Raw genomic sequence first — 20,214 nt, 5'->3', positions numbered from 1 at the left:
GAAACTTATTCATGTAATATAAAGGGCTGAAAATGTCATTGGTCATTTCTAAATATATCATATTTCCCCAAATAATATAAACTACAAGATGTATTTCATACATTACTAAAATGTTTTAAAAGGATATCATATAGGAACCAAAAGTAATTCTAAAGAGAACAAAGGTAATTAATTCTCTATTCCATTTTTCTTTTAAAAATGATGTTGTTCCTATGTTTATTTTTTATTTTTTTTATTTTTTGTTGGTCGTGGGGCTTGAACTCTGGGCCTGGGCACTGTAGCTCAACTCTTCAGCTCAAGGCTAGGGCTCTACCACTTGAGCCAAACTGCCACTTTCAGTTTTCTGGTGGTTTATTGGAGATAAGAGTCTCACAGAACTAGGTGCCGGTGGCTCACGCCTGTAATCCTAGCTACTCCAGAGGCTGAGATCTGGGGATCAGGGTTCAAAGGCAGCCCGGGAAGGAAAAGTCCCTGAGACTCTTATCTCCAATAAACCACTCAGAAAACCGGAAGTGGCACTGTGGCTCAAGTGATAGAGCACTCAATAGCCTTGAGCTGAGGAGCTGAGGGACAGCGCCCTGGCCCCACGACTTGAACCTGGGGGTGCAAGCCCCATGACTGACAAAAAATAAAAATAAATAAAAAATAAAAATAAAAGTAAAGAAGGATGGATCATTAAAACACTCCTACTCTAGTTCTTATTACATATTAGTTGATCACCATTGTTAGACAATATATGAAGAAATTTCTATTGAATAGTACAACAATTTAGTAGAGCAGTATTTCTAATGAACTTGAAAATATCCAAATAATATGTACATTGTAATTTGTAATGCATAATTCATTTGATGGCTTTCAAAATCCAAAAAATAATCTTCATTAGGCATCAGTGGCTCACACCTATAATCCTAGCTACTCAGAAGGCTGAGAGCTGAGGATTATGGTTCAAAGCCAGCCCAGGCAGGAAACTCCTTGAGACTCATCTCCAATTAACCACCAGAAAAACAGAAGTGGAGCTGAGGTTCAAAGTGGTAGAGAGCTAATAATGAACAGAATAAACTCAGGGACTATGCTCAGGCCATGAGTTCAAGCCCCACAAACAAAACAAAGCCAAAAAAAAGTCTTCAAGTAATTCAATATCTTTAGATGTGTCTATTTTATCAGTGCACAAAACTAAGAGAGCAATTCTCTTAGATGTGGAAGTGAGCTTTAGCATACAAACTCATGAGTAAATACATGGTATGCAAATGTATACAAATGTATTAGCCGAAATACAGTAGATTCCAGGCAGAGCTCAAATTCTTTAGAAAAACAAAGTCAAAGTTCAGAGAAATAAAACACCAGGTAGAGAGTACAATAACTAGTAGATGTCTGAGACAAGCAGAAAAGCTCAGATAAGATGATGTTTAGCGAAATGAACCCCAAAATAAGGACACAAGTGTTTTTTTTTTCTTTCTTGTTATTGTTTCTAACCTATTTATAAGGTACCACATTGTTTTTGGTGCTTTGTATGTCCCTCCCCCACTGTATAACCCCTGTTTTCACTGTATTTGATGTTGGTATAATTTGGGGAGCAGAAGGGAAAAAATAAATTGTTTAAATAGGGATATAGGTGGACCCATTGCAACAATGAGATGTACAAGATGCTATGTTGAAAAATGAACTTTACAATTTAGGCAGGAGGAAGCCGGGGATTGTAGTTGTGGAGGTGGGAGGGCAGGGATGGTAGGGAAAAAACAAAGGAGGAGGCAACAATGCCTGATAGGAAATGTACTCATTACCTTGCTCATGTAATTGTAATCCCTCTGTACGGTATTTTCACAACAAAAAACTAACTTAAAAATAAAAAGAAAAGGGTGGGGTGGGGTCAAAGGGAAAAATGGTGGACAAATGGAGAAGAAAGGAGTCAAGAGTCTAGGGCATATCCTACAAAATTAAGAAGAGTAAGGAAAGGGGTGAGGTTGGGAAGGATGAGTGAAAATATTGAAAGAGGTGACATGGATTAGGATATATAGTATTTATAAACTGCATTGTTAAGTGGCAATTCCTTTGTACAGCTTTTTAAAGATAATAAAAAAATTGAATAGATTCTCAGTGATTCCTAAAAAGTGGAAATATATGCTAAACAAAATATGCAAAAAATAAAGAGCACATATGTTTTCCTAATGAGTTCATCTAGAATTAGAGTCTAAAATTTTTATCATCGTCTTGAGCATATTGAATTCAATAAACATGGTTGTGTGTTCATTCAACTTCTTTACCTATATTCCTTAAAATTAATAAGTGAGCAGAATAAACATATGGACATTCATATATTTGACACATTTGAAAAAGAATTAAAATGTCATTGCTAAGAAGGAAGCAGCATATAAACAAGTGGGCTTGTTAGTAGATTTAGCTAAGCTCACCCACCAGAAGCCATTGATCCTTTTTGTCCCATATTTGGATACATTAAACTAGTTTGAATACCTCCTCACTGATTATGACAACAAACTTCTATTTATCTCTGTACAATTGAGTGTTGGTTGATGAGAAACTCTAGTCTATCACAGCCAGATAGAATAGGCCAAGCGGGAGATACGTGGGTGGAGATTAAAACGGGCACTTCCATCCACTTGACTTCTCTCAGTTCAGTTCTGGCCACTACTTCATTGAAACTAATTGTGATGAAGACTAGATTTCATTTCACTCTCTGGAAAGAAGGTGTGGAACATGAGTTGGCCCATGGTGTAATTTGTAACTAATTCTTAACTAGCAAAGCCATGTGTAAGAATTGTCCTTCACACCCCTCCCCCAATTTCAATGAACAATATGGCAAGGGTCTAGCAGCCTTACACCAGAACTGATTGTATAGTTGTTACTATTACTATATTTGGGTAGACTTTTTATTAAAATCATGAACTCTGGAGGAGTACACACACATAATTCCTCCCACAATAAATCTAAAGAATCCTATTTTAAAAAATGGTTCAGCTATATCCAAAGTTTGGATCTGAATAAAGAAAGGAAGTTAGATAGAAGACACAGCCTCACAAGAAAAAGGACAGTCACTATAACATGTTTATTTCTACATGAAATCATTTAAAAAGGTTTTTTTAAAAATACTTGTTTACTTCTTCGTGGTAATCATTATCTTATAGTTAAAGGACTAAAAAAAGTGCAAAATGTTTGCATTATATACTTGGGTCTTCGAGACCTATTCAATTTATCTCTGCAGCTTTTATTAGAATAGAGACTGTAGACTACAATAATAGTCAATGAGGTTTTGTCTTGATTGAATTTTTCAGTGGAACACAAAAGAACCTTGCCATTAAAATAGTCCTTTATTCTCCTGTATGAAGGCGAAAGGTTTTTAAAGTGTTGTGATGTTCAGTAATGAGCCTCTATCTAAATTATCATTGGTGACAAACTCACAAAGCACTTTTCGAGGACACATAGTTATGAAATGCCAGAGCTGCCACTTTCTTTCCTGTAATTATAGGCTAGCTTGCAGCCCTTCAATGATCATTTATAGAACAGCCTCCAGTGGATTACTGAGAACTTGAAAAACACATACATACCTCTGCCACATCTCCCTTCTCCCTTCCTAGCTATTGTTTACCAGTGATATGTAAAATAATAGTGCCTATTCATCCCCCTACTTAATTATGCCAATCAAAGTACAGAAATAGTGTCGGATATAAATACAATGCAATAAGACTAAATAAATATGCGAAGTATTAACATTAAATGATGAATTTATGTATTTATGACTGTTTTGTGCCCAAATTATTCTCTTTTATGTTTTTCTAACTATCTCAGGTTCTGCGTATTGCTGTTCGAAAATTCTCTATGATTTATAAATCAAGAACAAGATAATACTGAAAAATGAGAGGATTGGTGGATTTTCTCAGTCAGTGCCTAATTGCTGTTTCAAAATGCATATGCAAAGGGACATTTCATTAATCATTTAATCATGTCCCTTGCAGGAAGTTGGAACTAATGTTGCAAATATCCTTTTCATACGAATGCTCCATAAGGCTACCTTACACATTTGATATATTGCCTATGTCATAAATTATGGCTGCTTCAAAAGGACCAAGTGGGGTTGTTATCCTTAAAGATGCTCTCCTTACAAAACCTTTATTAAGTTTCTTCTTTTACTTATTGCTAGTTCTGTTTCACAGCTTCATACTAGCCAACAATAATACTCTTTCTGATGGCAAAGGTCTGTAAATTACCCATGCAATCACTAACACCATTTCACAGGCCTGTTCTACTTCTACTGGTCTGCTAACAAGGCGATTACACACAAATTACTGAATGCCTATGAAATATTTAAATGCATTCTACTCTACTATGCATTAATAAGAGCAAAGCAAGCTCTGGAATTCTGGTTAGCTCCAGTCCCTAATGTCCCCTAATGAGCCTCTTACCGAGACTGCAGTTCAAACAGAGAGGTGAAGAAAAATGCAAAGGGGGCCTTCAGAAAGGCAGCACTGAACAAACATCGTGTGAGCCAGTTCTAATTTATGGGTCACTTTACAGGTATATTGATTTTTGTTTTCAAAATGGAATAAATGATGTGGTCGACTGATGTTCTTTCAAAACTGCATTGAATCTGCGTGCTAGGCAGGTAGTATGAACTGGGGAAAAACATAAATAGGCAGTCAAAGTCTTTCTAAAAACAATTAAGCAGGCATTTCAGGAAGACAAAAAAGTAAGAAAGTATCTTTCCAATTTATTTAATGCACAATTCTCTTTAATGAGGCTTTTATGGTTATGAATGCGTGCAGTAACTTCAATTATATATACTGCAGATTAGCAATTCAATTTTAACCTCTAGATTTTTCAAATTCATTTAAAGTTATAGCATTTTTACAAGCTAAAAAGGGATCAGATTTAGATCCAAGTATGTCAGGGCTGTTTTAACAAAATGTTTCACTTGCATATCACTGGTGTTTGATTTATTTTGCATCAAGCTCTTTATGTTTAAACACTGACAGGAGTTTAAATACAAAATGTTAGCTGTCACTATTCATTTAGCTGATTATGTGAGATGCCTTAGTTTTGAGAGATGGGGGCACTGTCACCAAAAGAAACAACATTCTGACAAGTTCAAAGAATGCCTTCTTGAGGTCATAATTTTGTAGCCATGCTGCCTAGTGAAAGACAAAGAAATAGACAATACACAGGAAGAAAGGGCATTGTGTTTTATAGTCAGTTGAAAGAAAAAAGAAACACATTCCTACTAAATAAGCCATTGTTTCCACTGTCTTTTTATTACTCTTTATATGCTATCAAGTCTTAAAATTTCAATTTTTAACCAACTTAACTCATTTATCTTTATGAACTAGTTCATCTTTAAGTTATTAATGTTTGCACGGATACCTTTATGGACACCAACCATTCTGCTTTTCTTAAGGGAGAGTATTTCCATCTTTCACCTCAGATCATGTTTTGTTTGCTGGCATGTGTGCATGCAGGTTCAAGGACACTTGTCTGCTAACTGGAAACCTACATTCTGAATCTTTTGGCTTAGGCTCTGAAAGTCAGTTCATCTAGCTTCAAGCTGACTGAGGTCTGCTGGAATGCTAATTAATTTTGCAGTCAAACTACACTAAAGTTTTGTCAGATGTTATTACACTTTGACACTTATAAGACAGTAATGAAAAAGTAGTCTTAAATGCTTTTAGTGATCTGTGAAAAACCTCAGAAATGGTTAGCTCCTGTGAGTACCAATTTAGTAGTAAAATTCAAAATTTGTATACATGTTGTAAGTCTGGACTGCCTTTTACATCTCATGTTGTTACCTTTTCATGTTATTGCTATGCATAACACTTCTATCTTAGTTTTCATCCTTTTTGTTTAACAGAGAGTTGTCTAGTTAATGGTGTAGAAATAAACAAGAATATGTGGTAGATATAATAATTATATAATAAAGTGAATTAGAATGCTTGTGAATAAGAATAGTTAGTGCCTGAAAAAAAGTATATATTATATGATTAATATATGTAAGCATACCTTGTATCACAAATAAGGGATTATTATATGACGAATTTTCATTTGACTCCAGGCAAATAGAGTTTCTGGAGTTCATTTAGACATGCAACATGAGAAAGGAAATTTGAAACACTATATTTTTTTTTAATTAGCATTCATTATTTACTATAAATAGGCTAAATAGAGATCATTTCCTTTTATTTCAAGCATTTTAAGTCATTTAAGTGTTAAATTAAAACTGATACTGTAAAATGAATTTCTAGTATATTTTACAACTAAAAAGACTTATTTTTCTTAAAAACTTTTAATAAAATTAGATATAAAATTTTGTGAGGACAGATACAGGAAAATTGAGAAGTAAAGATCTTTCTGGCTTTTGGTTTTGCCCATCCTCAGTTCTCTCATTCCTTACAATAAAAGAAGCTTCCTCTGTGAACGTGTGCATAGGTGGTGACATCTTCATTACTTTCTCCCAGAATAAAGTTAGTTCATTTCTAAACTATATTGTCTTATTAATTTCGAATTTTCTTGTACATCTTTAAGAACAAGAATGTACCAGTATAGGAGAAGGCATCTAATTAATATTTCATTTTATTACAGTATACTGACATTTGCTCTACTATAGAATTTATCACAGATCTTTGAATAAGAGGCTAATGCATATACATTCATAACAAAAATAGACTAAAAGAAAGAACTTAAAAATCTACTGTCATTAGTTCTGTCATCCCTATGAAGTTAATGGGTTGGAAAAATGGTCACTCTCTGAAACCAAAGTTGATATTTAATTGAAAGGAAATGCTTTTTTAATTGTAGTTTCTTCAGTTAAGAAAAAAAATAATAAAGTAAAAACCATTGGCAGGAATATGAGAAAGGACCATGGGGGACACAAGGAGAGTTTATATTCACCTCATTGTTAGTAGTAAAAAAATCATTTGAGATGAATAAAAATGCCTCTTTCCAGTGTCAAAAGATGATGATGATTATTATTACAGGTTTCCCCTCTATAGCCCAGGCTAGTTTGGGACCACCTTCAGGCTGGCCTTGAGCTTATTAGCTTCCAGATATGGACCACTGAAGTTTGAGTTTTATTTTAAAAAATTGGGGTGCAAAAAGATGTATTTTAAGCAAATTGGAGCAAAACAAAATGCACAACTTTTATAAGTCTTGTTACATAAATTACCATTCTCGTGAAATAGTACAGTTTTTAATCTAAACAACAGTAAATAAGATAATATATTGATGAAGATTAACCTATTCAAAAAAGAAATATGAAATTACTTGTTATGATTATTTATATCTCCTATCCTGTATTCTTTTAAGAAAGGAAATATTCAGCAAAGATACCTTGCATTTTTGTTGTTGTTGTTGTTTTAGCTTCACTTGGAACAGGAAAATGACTTTCCTACCTCCTCTCCTCCTGTAAAATGGCAGCTCACTATTCTTTTGATCTAATAGATGCAAATGTTCCATTTACAAAAATCTGTTGTGCTACATGAAGCAAGTTTTCTTTTAATTGGTCAGAAACAATGAATGGCTTAAAAAAATTCTTTGTGGAAATTTCACTGTAAATGTTATAAAGTTCTTATAATGCCAAGTACTTGCGCCTTGTTGTTTATGGTGCTTTCTCTGTCTATGCTGTAGTCAGGCTACCATTTGTAAACACATCTTTTTGATGTTTCTGCCAACATCCTGGCAACAAAGCAGTGCAATTTCAAATGAGCTAATTAACTTAATTGTTGATGAAGCATGAAACAGTTCATTCACCCTGTGAGCTACTCCATGACAACATAAGAGTCTCAGTCTGCATAGTTACTCATCTCCATAAGCTCTGTCTGGAGAAGCTCTTTACTTAGATCTCTCCTATGCCAGAATGGGGGTGGAAATGATTCATGAAAGATGAATATTTTCATTTGAAGGACTCCCCGTAAAAATCTTTTAAAATCAAATATCATTGTTGGGAAAAAATCTAAGACTTCCCAAAGCTTTGATTTTAAATTAGATGAGCTATATATAATCAATTAAGCAAATATTCAACCATGTATGCTACTTTTGGTTTCATGAAGGACAAAGAAGTAAAACAATTATTTAAGTTTTCCATACCACTAACGTCTAGTTTTCATTCTTGTTATTAAATATCATTGTTTAAACTTGAGAATAAAAAAATCCACAATTCAACAATAAACCTGCAGAATACACCTGTCTGTTGAAATACATAGAGATTTTATGCATTCACATGTATGATCGGAATTTTCATCATAAATTCAAATTTAAGGGTATCTTACCTTAAAAACATGTTTGCCCGTGACTAATATTGCTACCATAATAGACCCTTTTTTTTTTCAAAAGTCTTACTGAAGATTTATCAAAGATGGTCATAAAACATGACCATGATGTGTCCACCTTTTGATTCTAACATGGGTAATCCACTTGTTGGAACTCACTGAAAACTTGGTACACTTTTGCATGCATCTTTCCACAGCCCCCTTCATCTTTATTTATGACATATCTATGACTCCCATACAACGTGTCTCCCGCTCAAAAACTAAAATTAAAACCTACTTTAAAAACTGTCCAAAATCTTCACAAATGCTTTCACAGCCAGGCCACTTGCAAACACCATGGCCATAGAGAGTGTGAGAGGCCCCAGTCTCCTCGTGTGACGAGCTGCAGCAAAAGAACAGGACGTCAGATTCATCTCAAAAAGCCATAATCGTTGCAGGCTGCTAGCGCCTGTCAGGTTACGATCAGTGACAAACAGGTCAAAACAGGTCAATTCAGCTCAGAGCAGTCAGAAAAATTTAATCGTTCTATTGAATAGTTCAACTGCCAAGGCTAGATGATGTTCCAATTAGAGAAGAAAGAGAGCCAAAGATGACTGTTAATAAAGGAAGAAAAACTAAGAGGATTGTATAATATCATATGCTAATTCTGCCATATGACCTTCATGTAACATTTTGCCTCTAAATAAAAAAATATACATTCTTATATGTTCAAGTATAAAAAACATTTTTAAGAAAACACTAGCACACATCATCAAATTTTTGAGATATTTTTTAAAGAAGATATAAATGTGGAGGACATTGAAATTATTAAAATAATTTAATATTTATGTATGGCCCATATATATCTTAATACTTGGTTCAATATGCCACTTTGGATCAGTATTTGTTAACTACACTTCTACCTAATTACTATAGGCTTTTGACAAGTAACTATTATACTGTATAAAGAATCTTAGGAAAACTAACTTTTGAAATATATTATTTTCAAATAAATCTCAAAACAATAACATGACAGTGTTCATAAGTATACCATTTTATAAAAAAGCTAACATGAACTTTTCTACCTCCTCAATGGAGGCCATGAACACTGTTTGTATTTCAAACTATATTTTCATTAAATCTTTGTTTCTTTGAAAAAAATATTTATAACAAAACTGTAAATGAAATATACATACATATGAGTAAAGTAGATTGATACATTTAATTTCAAAACAAATCACTATGAACCACTACACTTACATAAAATTCATGGATCTATAAATGAACCTACCCATCATATAACAGAAGTCTCCAATGAATTTTCATCTTTTCAAAGAGACTTTATTCTGAGCATTATTTTAGCTTATTCCTTCATATGAATTATTTGAGAGGATTTGATTAGCTAGTGTTACCTCTAAATTAATAAAATTTCATGAACAAAATTTCCTGGATATTCCTTTTACAAACAGATTTTTAACAACAAAAATAAAACAGGAAATTGAAAATTTAACAATGTGTCTAATGTTTTCACAATCAAATTATTTCTCTATTGATTGTTAGTGAAAGGCTTATAAACAATGGCTAATATGTTTTCATTTTTATGTGTTAAAAATTCTACCATGCCACTACAATAAATAAAAGCAGTTCTGCTGGGCACCCATGGCTCATGCCTGTAATCCTAGCTTCTCAGAAGGCTGAGCTCTGAGGATAGTAGTTCAAAATCAGCCTGGTCAGGAAAGGCTATAAAACTCTTATCTCCAATAAAAACCACCAGAAAGTCAGAAATGGCTCTGTGGCTCAAGTGGTAGAATGCTTGCCTTGAGCCAAAGAGCTGAGGGACAGTGCCCAGGCCCAGAGTTCAAGCCCTATGACTGACAGAAAAAAAAAAAAACACAAAAAATAAACCCAGTTCTATCTTCTTGTTTCTTATGGCTGAGATAATTTATCAATGTGTATCTACTCTCTAATTTCTAAGAGTATGTTTAATATACTGAGGAGGATATACATGTTCATGAATCTTAACTTAATAGAAAATTAGAAACTGGGTTTCTGAAAAATGGTTAAAAGTTCTCCTATAAATCAGGTTAATCATGATAGTCACAAACATACATGGATACAGCATTTTATATGCACTTGGAAAAATATATTTCTTCAGGAAAATTCACCAACCACTTCTATTACATTACTGACATTTGAACTGCTTTCTTTTCTAATAAGAAAAAAGAACACATGAGATCATCTAACAATACTTACTTAACTTGTTCTCTGCATTTTGTCCTCATTGAGTATAATTTTTTACTTTTAATTCAATTAACGATGAAACTGAAATGTGGTGATGGACAGATACTGTATGTAGCTGTGAAGGCTTACCTGTCTCGTCTTGCATTGAGGACTGAAGACTGTCCATTTACCATGGAATGATGGGTGATGGGTGGTGATGCTTTGGAAGTGGTGGAGGAGGTAGTAGAGGAGGAATTGGTGGTGAGGTCCAGCCCTCCGTGTTTAATGCCATTGTCTTCCATACTGTGAACTCCAGTCACTTCTTTCCATAACTGCTGGATCTCAGCAGGACTTAAGCCAGCTATAAAAGGAAAGAAAGCTTGGCTAATATGACAAAAAGTTTACATAACCAGTGTGGATTATTAATGGATTAATGCCAACAACAAAAGTGATTAATAAAAATAGCTTTTATATCATCAGAACTATAACCTTTGTCCTAAATAGTTACTTGTTGAAAACGATATTGAAATTAATAGTGTTGGGGAATAATAATAAAGGGGACAAAAGAATCCTGTAAGTCTGGGCCTGGTAGTATATATTTGTAATCTCAGCTACTCAGAAGGCAGAGATAGGGACTATCAACAGTTTGAGACTGGCAAAAAGTTAATGAGACGTCATCTCAACAAATAAGCCAGGCATGGTGGCTCACAAGCCAGGTCACATGGAGAAATAGGTTTGTACCAAGGTCTACAGCTAGTCCTTTTTTTGTATATATACATATATTTTATTGTAAAGATACTCTACAGAGGGGTTATAGTTACATGAGTAAAGTAATGAGTACATTTCCTATTGAGCACTGTTACTTCCTCCTTTGGTAGGGGAAAAACAAAAATCACAAGTCCCTGTGTTAAAATATTTCATGTAGTTGAGTGCAGAACTGACAAAATAAATAAATAAACCCTTACAAGATTTATTTCAAAATTAAATAATTTGTCTATTCACCTATTCATCCTTTAAGACTAGCTTTGTTTTTCTCTCTTTTTGTTGGTACTGAAGTTGCAACTCAACATGAATATGTACTTATCCTGGCTTGCATAGCAGGTAATCTACCACTTGTGCCACACCTTCAGTTTGGCTTTTTTAATGTTATTTTGGAAATGGAGTCCCTGGAAACTTTTCTCCTGAGGCTGGTTTAAAACTTTAGTCCACTGGGTCTCAGCCACCTCAGTAACTAGGATTACAGGGATGAGCCAGCCAACATCAGGTTCAAGGTAACTTCCTCCTGAGTAGCGAGGATGATAGGAATGAGCCCACCAGTGCCTGTCCAGCTTTTACTTGCTGCTCATATATCAGTAATGAATGGAAAGAGAATTAGATTTTAGAAATAATGCATATCATAAAAAAAGAAAAGGCGAAAAAAAACAAGAAAGAGAAAAGAATATAAGGAAAATTAGTTGTCCTTCAACTAAAAAAAAAGAGAGAGATTTAACAATTATCTGGTTATCTTATTCTTTCTCAATCAGGCCAACCATATGAATTTTTCTTTGGGATAGCTGGAAAAAAAACAGTATATTTGCTTCCATTGATCCTTTAAGTACAATAGATAATATGTAAAGCTCTCCTTCAGTTTTGTCTAATGGATAGAAAGCTCACTACTCACTTCAATCCTTTGGTTCAAATCATACAAATTTACATGATTGTAAAATCATGAGAATAGTAGAGCTAGGTGAGGTCTAACCATGTGGTTTTTAACAAAAGTTTTGGAAATTACTAAGATTATCATTTATCAAATATGATTTATAAACTGGCACTTACATGAGCTAAGAACTAAATCATTATATATTCCTTATCTTATGGTTTTAATTTTAATGCTTACTACAATCTAACAAAATTAGTATTTTTATTTTAACCAATTTAGAGATAAAAGGAAAGAGAACAAAATTCAAAAATGTGTCTCATGGCACAAAGTTTGTACCTGGTAAACATGTGATTCTAATCCAGATGGTCTGACTTCAATGCTTTTGTTTTAAAAAACACTATATTAAGAAAATATGAGGGCTGGGAAGGTGGCTCAGTGGTAGAGCACTTACTTGCCTTGCATGCATGTGGCCCTGGGCTTGATTCCTCAGCACCACATAAGCAAAAAGAAAAAAGCTGGAAGAGGCGCTGTGGCTCAAGTGGTAGAGTACTAGCCTTGAACTGAAGAGCTGAGGGTCAGCGCCCAGGCCCAGAGTTCTGGCCCCATGACCAGACCCCCCCCCCAAAAAAAAAGAAAAAAGAAAATATGAAAATAACTGACTAGGGCCCAGAATGGTGGTACATACCTATAATTCCAGCTAGTTGGGAGGCAGGGATTGTGATGAACACAGTTTGTGGCCAGAGTGGACAAAAATATTAGCAAGTTACCATCTCAACAAACAAGCACATATTGTGGCTTGTTACTTGTAATCTTAGCTACCTAGGAGGTATACACAAGAAGATCAAACTCCAGACAGCCCTGGATAAAAATGCAAAATTCTATCCAGAAAAAAATAACTCAACTGAGAAGGAGTTGACAATATGGCTTAAGTAAAGTGTCTGCCTAACAAGTACAAAACCCTGAGTTTAAACTTTAATAACATACACACAAACACACACACACACACACACACACACACACACACACACACACACACACACACACACACACACATGCTGGGAAAATGAGGCTGTAATTATAATTACTATCATTTATCATTAAGCATTTGCTATATTCTAGACCCTTATTAAATGCTTTACATTCATAACATCAGTTAATCTCATTGGAGATTACACATGAAAATAAAGTCTTAGAAAGGTTAACAGTGCTGCCTCCAAATCAATGAATTCATAAACAGTGCATAGAATTCAAACCTTGTCCCTCTTCAGCTCTAACCTCTGTGATCTTTAATGCTAGGTGTCCCTCCTTCTCCAAGGGGGAAGTGCTTGCTATTTAAACCATCCTTATGTCCAACCCAGTGTTCATAACATCAGATTCCCTAGTGATGGTGATCAGGAGCATAGGTAGAGTAGGTAAATTGGAATGAGCAGGGGACAGGGACAAGAGGATATAAAACAATGGGGAGAAGAGGGAACCTTTTCACCCCCATCCCTTAGCATGTAAAAAACACTGATCGATGTGGAGGTAAATAGCCAATGGCAATGGAAGGATTGTTTTCTGCCTTCCTTTTCAGAAATGGGTGACTGACTCCCAGTTCACCAATAGGAGAAGTGTTTGATCACAGTGTTAAACTCTTCTGCACCATAACTTTTAGCATTTTTAAATGATTTATGCTATGTTTTCGATAAAAAGTATTGTTTTTAAGCTATCTATGGACTAATTTTCTTCCCACAGACTCTCTCCACTAAAACTATAATTTATAAATATAAACAGGTATTTATTAACTATTTATTTATTTATTTATTTATTTATTTATTGTCAGTTATGGGGCTCGAACTCTGGGCCTGGACACTGTCCCGGGACTCTTCAGCTCAAGGCTAGCGCTCTACCACTTGAGCCACAGTGCCACTTCTGGCTTTTTCTGCTTATGTGGTGCTGAGGAATTGAACCCAGGACTCATGCATACAAGGGGACCTTCCCAGCCCTACTGTCAGATCTCTAATGGCTTGTACAGTCCTTTGTCTGTCCTAAATAAGTATCTGTTGACTGATTATAAAAAACATGCTGATTCCCATGTGGAAATTTTGCAACTCTTAAAGGCTATCCTATTTATGAACATTACTACCTATAAGACAAACGTGTAGCCTTGTCCCGGTGGCTCACCCCTGTAATCCTAGCTTCTCAGGAGGCTGAAGTCTGAGGATCATGGTTCAAAGCCAGCCCGGGCAGTAAAGTCCATGAGACTCTTATCTCCAATAAACCATCAGAAAACCAAAAGTGGTGCTGTGGCTCAAGTGGTAGAGCGCTCACCTTGAGCTGAAGAGCTGAGGGACAGCACCCAGGCAGCCCAGAGTTCAAGCCCCAGGACCAACAACAACAACAAAAAAGACAAATGTATAAAGAATTACAATTGATACTAGTTGATTTAACATAGATTGGGTAGCTAATATTATTTTTTTTACCTTGTAAATGACAATCATATAGAGATAATTCAAGATCATGATTCCATTAATAACTTAGTTATGGGTTCTTTAATCATTTGCTAATGTAAGTATCCTTACCTACTGTAGGATTTCCATATTATTAGTTGGTATTGAAAATTTGCAATACCCATCAGGCAATAATAAAATGAAAAATGAAAATTACTTATTACTGTGACTTTGTGACAAAGTCTTGACATCTAACATTTGTTAAACTCTTCTTTGTGGATCTAAAACTAGCTATAAAATGTAATAACAATATTATCAATTTTGTACAATTGTAAACTTTTAAAGCCTTGATCATTCACAGAAACTAATTAGTTTATTTTCTTTTCAGAGAGACATTAAAAAGTTGAATTAAATGGTGTTCCATGAAATATAATCTTCAAAATACTGTTAATCCAAGTAGTCTGTAGGTCTATAACTTGGAGGACACATGTGTATAAATCGTCTAGTGACAAAGAAACTTGAATCCTAATGATTTCAATGTGTTCCAAACATGTTTGGCGAACACCTCCACAAACTCATTTCAATTACATGAATTTATATCAGGTTCATATAGCCTTTATAAATTAATATTAACCACATGACCTGTATTTTACACCCCTCTTCAAACTACAGGCTTCCTACTGATATTCTTCTGTCACCTTACCAAATTTCTGAAACACACTTCCAAAAGTGAACATCGATTTCTAGAACTTTCTATCCCCTTCATGTCCTGTTGCAGTCGTCTCCACCTGTTTTATTTACATATGTGCACTGTTCCTCTTGTGCCAAATGTGGCTTTATATGCTTCCCTATGATAACTAACACATCCCACCCAACCCATTTTGCATTATATATTTTTGGCTTTTTTAAATAAGTTTTAATTGTGAAAATATTGTACAGAGGGGTTACAGTTACATGAACAAGGTAATGAGTACACTTCTTATCAAGCATTGTTGCCTCCTCCTTTGATTTTCCCCTACCATCTCTTTCCTCCCATCTCCACAACTACACTCTCTCCCCCTGACCTAAATTGTAAAGTTTGTTTTTCAACATAGTGTCTTGTACATCTCATTATTGCAATGGGTCCACCTGTATCCCTATTTAAACAATTTGTTTTTTTTCCCTTCCCCTCCACAAATTATACCAACATCATATACAGAGAAAACAGGGGTTATACCATGGGGGAGGGTCACACAAAGCAACCAAAAAAAAATCACATGATGCCTTATAAGTACATTAGAAACAATAGCAAGAAAGAAATATTTTAATGATACTGTTATCAGTCACAATGGTTTTTGTTTATGATTTACACAAGTCATACAAGCAGATGGTGACGTACAGGCTAGTCGTCACTGGTGTCACTCCATCTCAGGACCTCTTCGTCCCTGCTTCCTTGTCTAAAAGTTCAACTTCTCCCATTTCCTCCAACATTTGCTTTCCTTTTCCTGGTCCTTCTATTTATTATCCTCCCCCCTCTTTGGTACTCATTTATCTGTAGTTTACTTATTTATTATCTACATGTACAAAATGCTTGTCTTATGATGGCAGGGATCCTTGGTGCATACTAATCCTGGAAGGATTTCCAATTTGATCATAACCCAGTTGTCCTAGCAAATGTACTGTCTGAGTATAGTTTGTTGGAATATTGCAGAGAAAGAGTCAAGCTTTATCTTAAGAGGATTCATTTTCTCTTAGTAACTCACTTTAGCAATAAATATATATATGTATGTATATATATATACATATACATGTAAACTAGTTCTAAAATTATTTGTAATTATGTTAGTGGAAAATTCTATGACCACAGAAAATTGGAAAGCCCTTTTATGTTTTTAAGTGATGATTTGGGCTTGTTCTGATAGGGATAGGGAATTTTCAGCCTATCTATAAAGCCCTCAAATCATCTGGAAAGTGATAAAAATTTTCTTCTCGTATGTTGCCTGGGTTTCTCATCCTTTTGAGAATGTAATTTTCATGGGAGTTGAGTGAATAAAAGGAAGTATCCTTAATCAAAATGCATGGGATACCACAAAGAAAGCAATGTAATAACAATTCTTTAATCTGTTGTTCAGAGTTTGTAGGTAACTGTAAGATGGTAAGAACTGTGCCAGGAATTAATGGCAATTTGATCATTCATATCTAGGTTTACCATCTGTGGGGTACCCCAAGCTTAAAATTTTCAATGGTATGATTTATTATTCAATGTCACATTAGCACTTTTTTTAACTAAAAAAATATTCTTTCAAGCCAGGGACCCAGTGGCTCACTCCTAACTATTCAGGATGCTGAGATTTGAGGGTCATGGTTCAAAGCCAACCTGAGCAGGAAAGCCCATGAAACTCTTATCTCCAATAAACTACTCAAAAAATGCAAGAAGTAGAGCTGTGGCTCAAATAGGGAGTGCTAACCTTGAGCAAAAGAAACTCAAGGACAGTGCCAGGTCCTGAGTTTAAGCCCTAGGACTGGCACAAGCTCGCGTGCACACGTGCATACACAGACACACACACACACACACACACACACACACACACACACATACACATACACACTCTCTCTCTGTTTTTTACATTTTTATGTCTAGTGATTTTTAAATATTATATTACTTATAAGTAATGATGAACAACAAGCCTACTGTGAATTTCTAACTAAGTGTTGTTTAGTGATCCCCTGCCTTTGTTACTTTCATAGAAGTATTTGCATCACATGTTTTTTTTTGTTAAGACAACTTGATACTGAACAATTTGAACTGAGATATTACCATGTACTTTCCAGTTTTCATCTTAGCTTTTATATTTGAAAAAGTAGTGCACCCATGTCCAAAATAATCATATCACTCACAAGAGAATGCATTGCAAAGGTAACTTTCCACTCCACCCCTGACAGTCTCTAATTCTTCTCTCCAGAAGAGAGCTAGTGTCTGGAACATCCACCAGTCAGTGTTTATTATCTGTCAAACCAAATAAATTGTTGATCTACATTTTTCTTTCTTTCTTTCTTTCTTTCTTTCTTTCTTTCTTTCTTTCTTTCTTTCTTTCTTTCTTTCTTTCTTTCTTTCTTTCTTTTTCTTTCTTTCTTTTTCTTTCTTTCCTTTTTTTTTTTTTTTTTGGTTGGTCGTGGGGCTTGAACTCTGGGCCTGGGCGCTGTCCCTCAGCTCCTCAGCTCAAGGCTAGCGCTCTACCACTTGAGCCACAGAGCCACTTCCAGTTTTCTAGTGGTTTATTGAAAGTAAGAGTCTCAGAGTCTCACAGAATTTCTTGCCTGGGCTGGCTTTGAACTGTGATCCTCATATCTCAGCCTCCTGAGTAGCTAGTATTACAGGTGTGAGCCATCAACACCTGACTTGATCTACATTTTTCTAGAGGACCAACATCAGTCATTAATAAAATCTATCTTTAATATGTATCTAGTGACAGGTATTTGTTTTGTCCAAATGTCAAATAAAGAGCAATTAAAATAAGTATATGTTTAAAACCAATAACAACAACAAATATCTCCATCAATAAGCAAACTTAACTTCTGAAAGTAAACTTAACTCTGGTTTTGGAGGGGAATAACCAAAAGTAAATGAGGTAAGGCGTGACACAATGCTTGATAAGAAATGTACTCATTATCTTGCTCATGAAAATGTAACCCCTCTGTACAATATTTTCACAATAAAAAAATGGAAAAAAAAGAAATGTACTCAATACCTGACATGTAAATATAACTCCTCTGTACATCAACTTTCCAATAAAAATAAAAATTAAAAAAATAAACATGTTCTGTGATTTTACTACTAAAATTTTTATATGTTGCTATTTTTCTTTCTGTTTTCTTTCTTCCTTTTTTGGTTGCTAAGGTATAAACTAAGGGCCTCACACTTGGTAGGCTGGTACTCTACCATTTGAGTCATACCTCCTGTCAGTTCAGTTTTAGTAATTTTTCAAGTAGGGTATCATGTTTTGGCCTGTGTAGGCCCCAGACCATGACCCTCCTACCTACAGCATCTCATGGAGGTGGGATAAAAAGTGCACTTCATTTCGTCCTGACTGGCTTGAGCTATGATCCTCTAGATTTTCACCTCCTCAAGAGCTGAGATTATAAATGTGAACCCTTCTACTTAGCCCTAGGCTACATTTTTACATTTAAAATTTTATTTTTAAGGTTTTCCATCATGGTATTTTAATGTGGCAAGCTTACATTTGCTCTTGAGTTTTCCTATTAATATACAAATATTAGCAAATTGAATTTTTGTGTGTGTATGCATATGAATGTGTGTGCATGTGTGAGTGTTGGTACTAGAGTTTAGACTTAGGACTTTGTGCTTGCTAGGCAGGTGCTCTAGCAATTGAGCCGTGGCCCAGCTCTCTTTTGAGTTTGTTTGTTTTTTTTTGTATTCTGTCTCTGCTATTCTCCTATATAATTGTAATTACAAAAATTCACTATTAAACCTAGATTGCAGGTTGAAATTGTTGATGACTAACCTTAATTAATGGTCCTCTCTCTGATTCCTGATTTCCCAATAGTGCTTGGTTCAAACAGAACTTTTCAACAAACTTATAAACTAAGTGAATTAAACTTGTTTTAGACTGAAGGAATAGCTAAGTGCTAGAGCACAAGTACAAGAAAAAAAAGAAAAGAAAAGAAAAAAATCCATCTCAATGTTATTCATTTTGTTTCTTTAGCCAATTGTATTTTATAACAATTATAATTATAATTGAATCAAAGCCTTTCTTATTTACATTTTCTCCAAAACTCATTGAATATAATTTTGATATTTCTCTATGCATCTAATTATTTACAAGTTAGTTTCTATACATAAATTTAAACTAATTTATAGGCAACTTCTCAGAGTTTTATTCTACCAACTATTCAAGTTCTTCAATTTCATCCCAGTGATGGAATTTCAGTATATTTCAAACCCCAAAGAACATTTTTTTCTTTCCATGTTATCAATCTAAAACTTTATGGCATTTGAATAACAATTCTAAATGATGCTCATTGTGCATCTTGCTGGTATTATACCATAGTTCAATAAAATGCTTATCTATGAAAATGCATGAGCACTGAATAAGTAAACACCTGAGCTGGTGAAGTAGACAGTTAGCTATTTAGACTTCCATAAGCAGAGCATGAGATAAAAGGTGAATAACTTTTTGGGCTGAACATGGAGGACAAAAACTATCTTCAGCACATTCCTCAGTCAGAAAGATCATTATTTTGCTTCATAAATTTTCATTTTCTGTATTATATGACAGCTCTGATCCCCAGCTCAACAGGGTGCTGGCTCAAAATAGTAGTGACAGACTGGCACTAGTTGCTCAGGCCTATAATCCTAAACACTCAAGAGGTCTGACGATTGGGATCAGAAGCTAGCCTGGGCAGGAGAGTCTGTGAGACTCTTATATCCAATTAACCATAGAAAAGCCAACAGTGGAGCTATGGCTCAAGTAATAGAGCACCAGCCTTAAGCATAAAAGCACAAGTACAGTAAACAGGCCCTGAGTTCAAGCACCAGGAACAGAACAAAAATATAACAAAAAATAGTATTGACTAAAGTTCATAATTCCATATTTGGTTTTCCAGATTGATAATATAGATGTCACAGTCTAAGTCCAGAACAAAAATATAACAAAAAATAGTATTGAGTAAAGTCCACAAT

At 34.8% G+C, this 20,214-nt stretch overlaps 1 protein-coding gene across 5 annotated transcripts in view; it reads right to left on the bottom strand.

Annotated features, from left to right (window-relative positions):
- Window positions 1-20,214, bottom strand: part of Foxp2 (forkhead box P2) — a 513,305-nt gene that overhangs the window by 46,162 nt on the left and 446,929 nt on the right. For all 5 annotated transcript variants that reach the window (XM_069996601.1, XM_069996600.1, XM_069996604.1 and 2 more), the window contains 2 exons: window positions 10,617-10,827; window positions 8,545-8,649 (listed from right to left, as the gene is read on the bottom strand). In XM_069996601.1, coding sequence (XP_069852702.1) covers window positions 8,545-8,649; window positions 10,617-10,827 — 316 coding nt within the window. The remainder of the gene's footprint in view (window positions 1-8,544; window positions 8,650-10,616; window positions 10,828-20,214) is intronic.

The sequence above is a fragment of the Dipodomys merriami genome, unplaced genomic scaffold, assembly GCF_024711535.1.
Source record: "Dipodomys merriami isolate MVZ:Mamm:240054 unplaced genomic scaffold, mDipMer1.0.p SCAF_5, whole genome shotgun sequence".
In the NCBI taxonomy this organism is placed as follows: domain Eukaryota; kingdom Metazoa; phylum Chordata; class Mammalia; order Rodentia; family Heteromyidae; genus Dipodomys; species Dipodomys merriami.
Note: the sequence above shows the minus strand (reverse complement) of the source record. Positions and strands in the feature narration are given on the sequence as shown.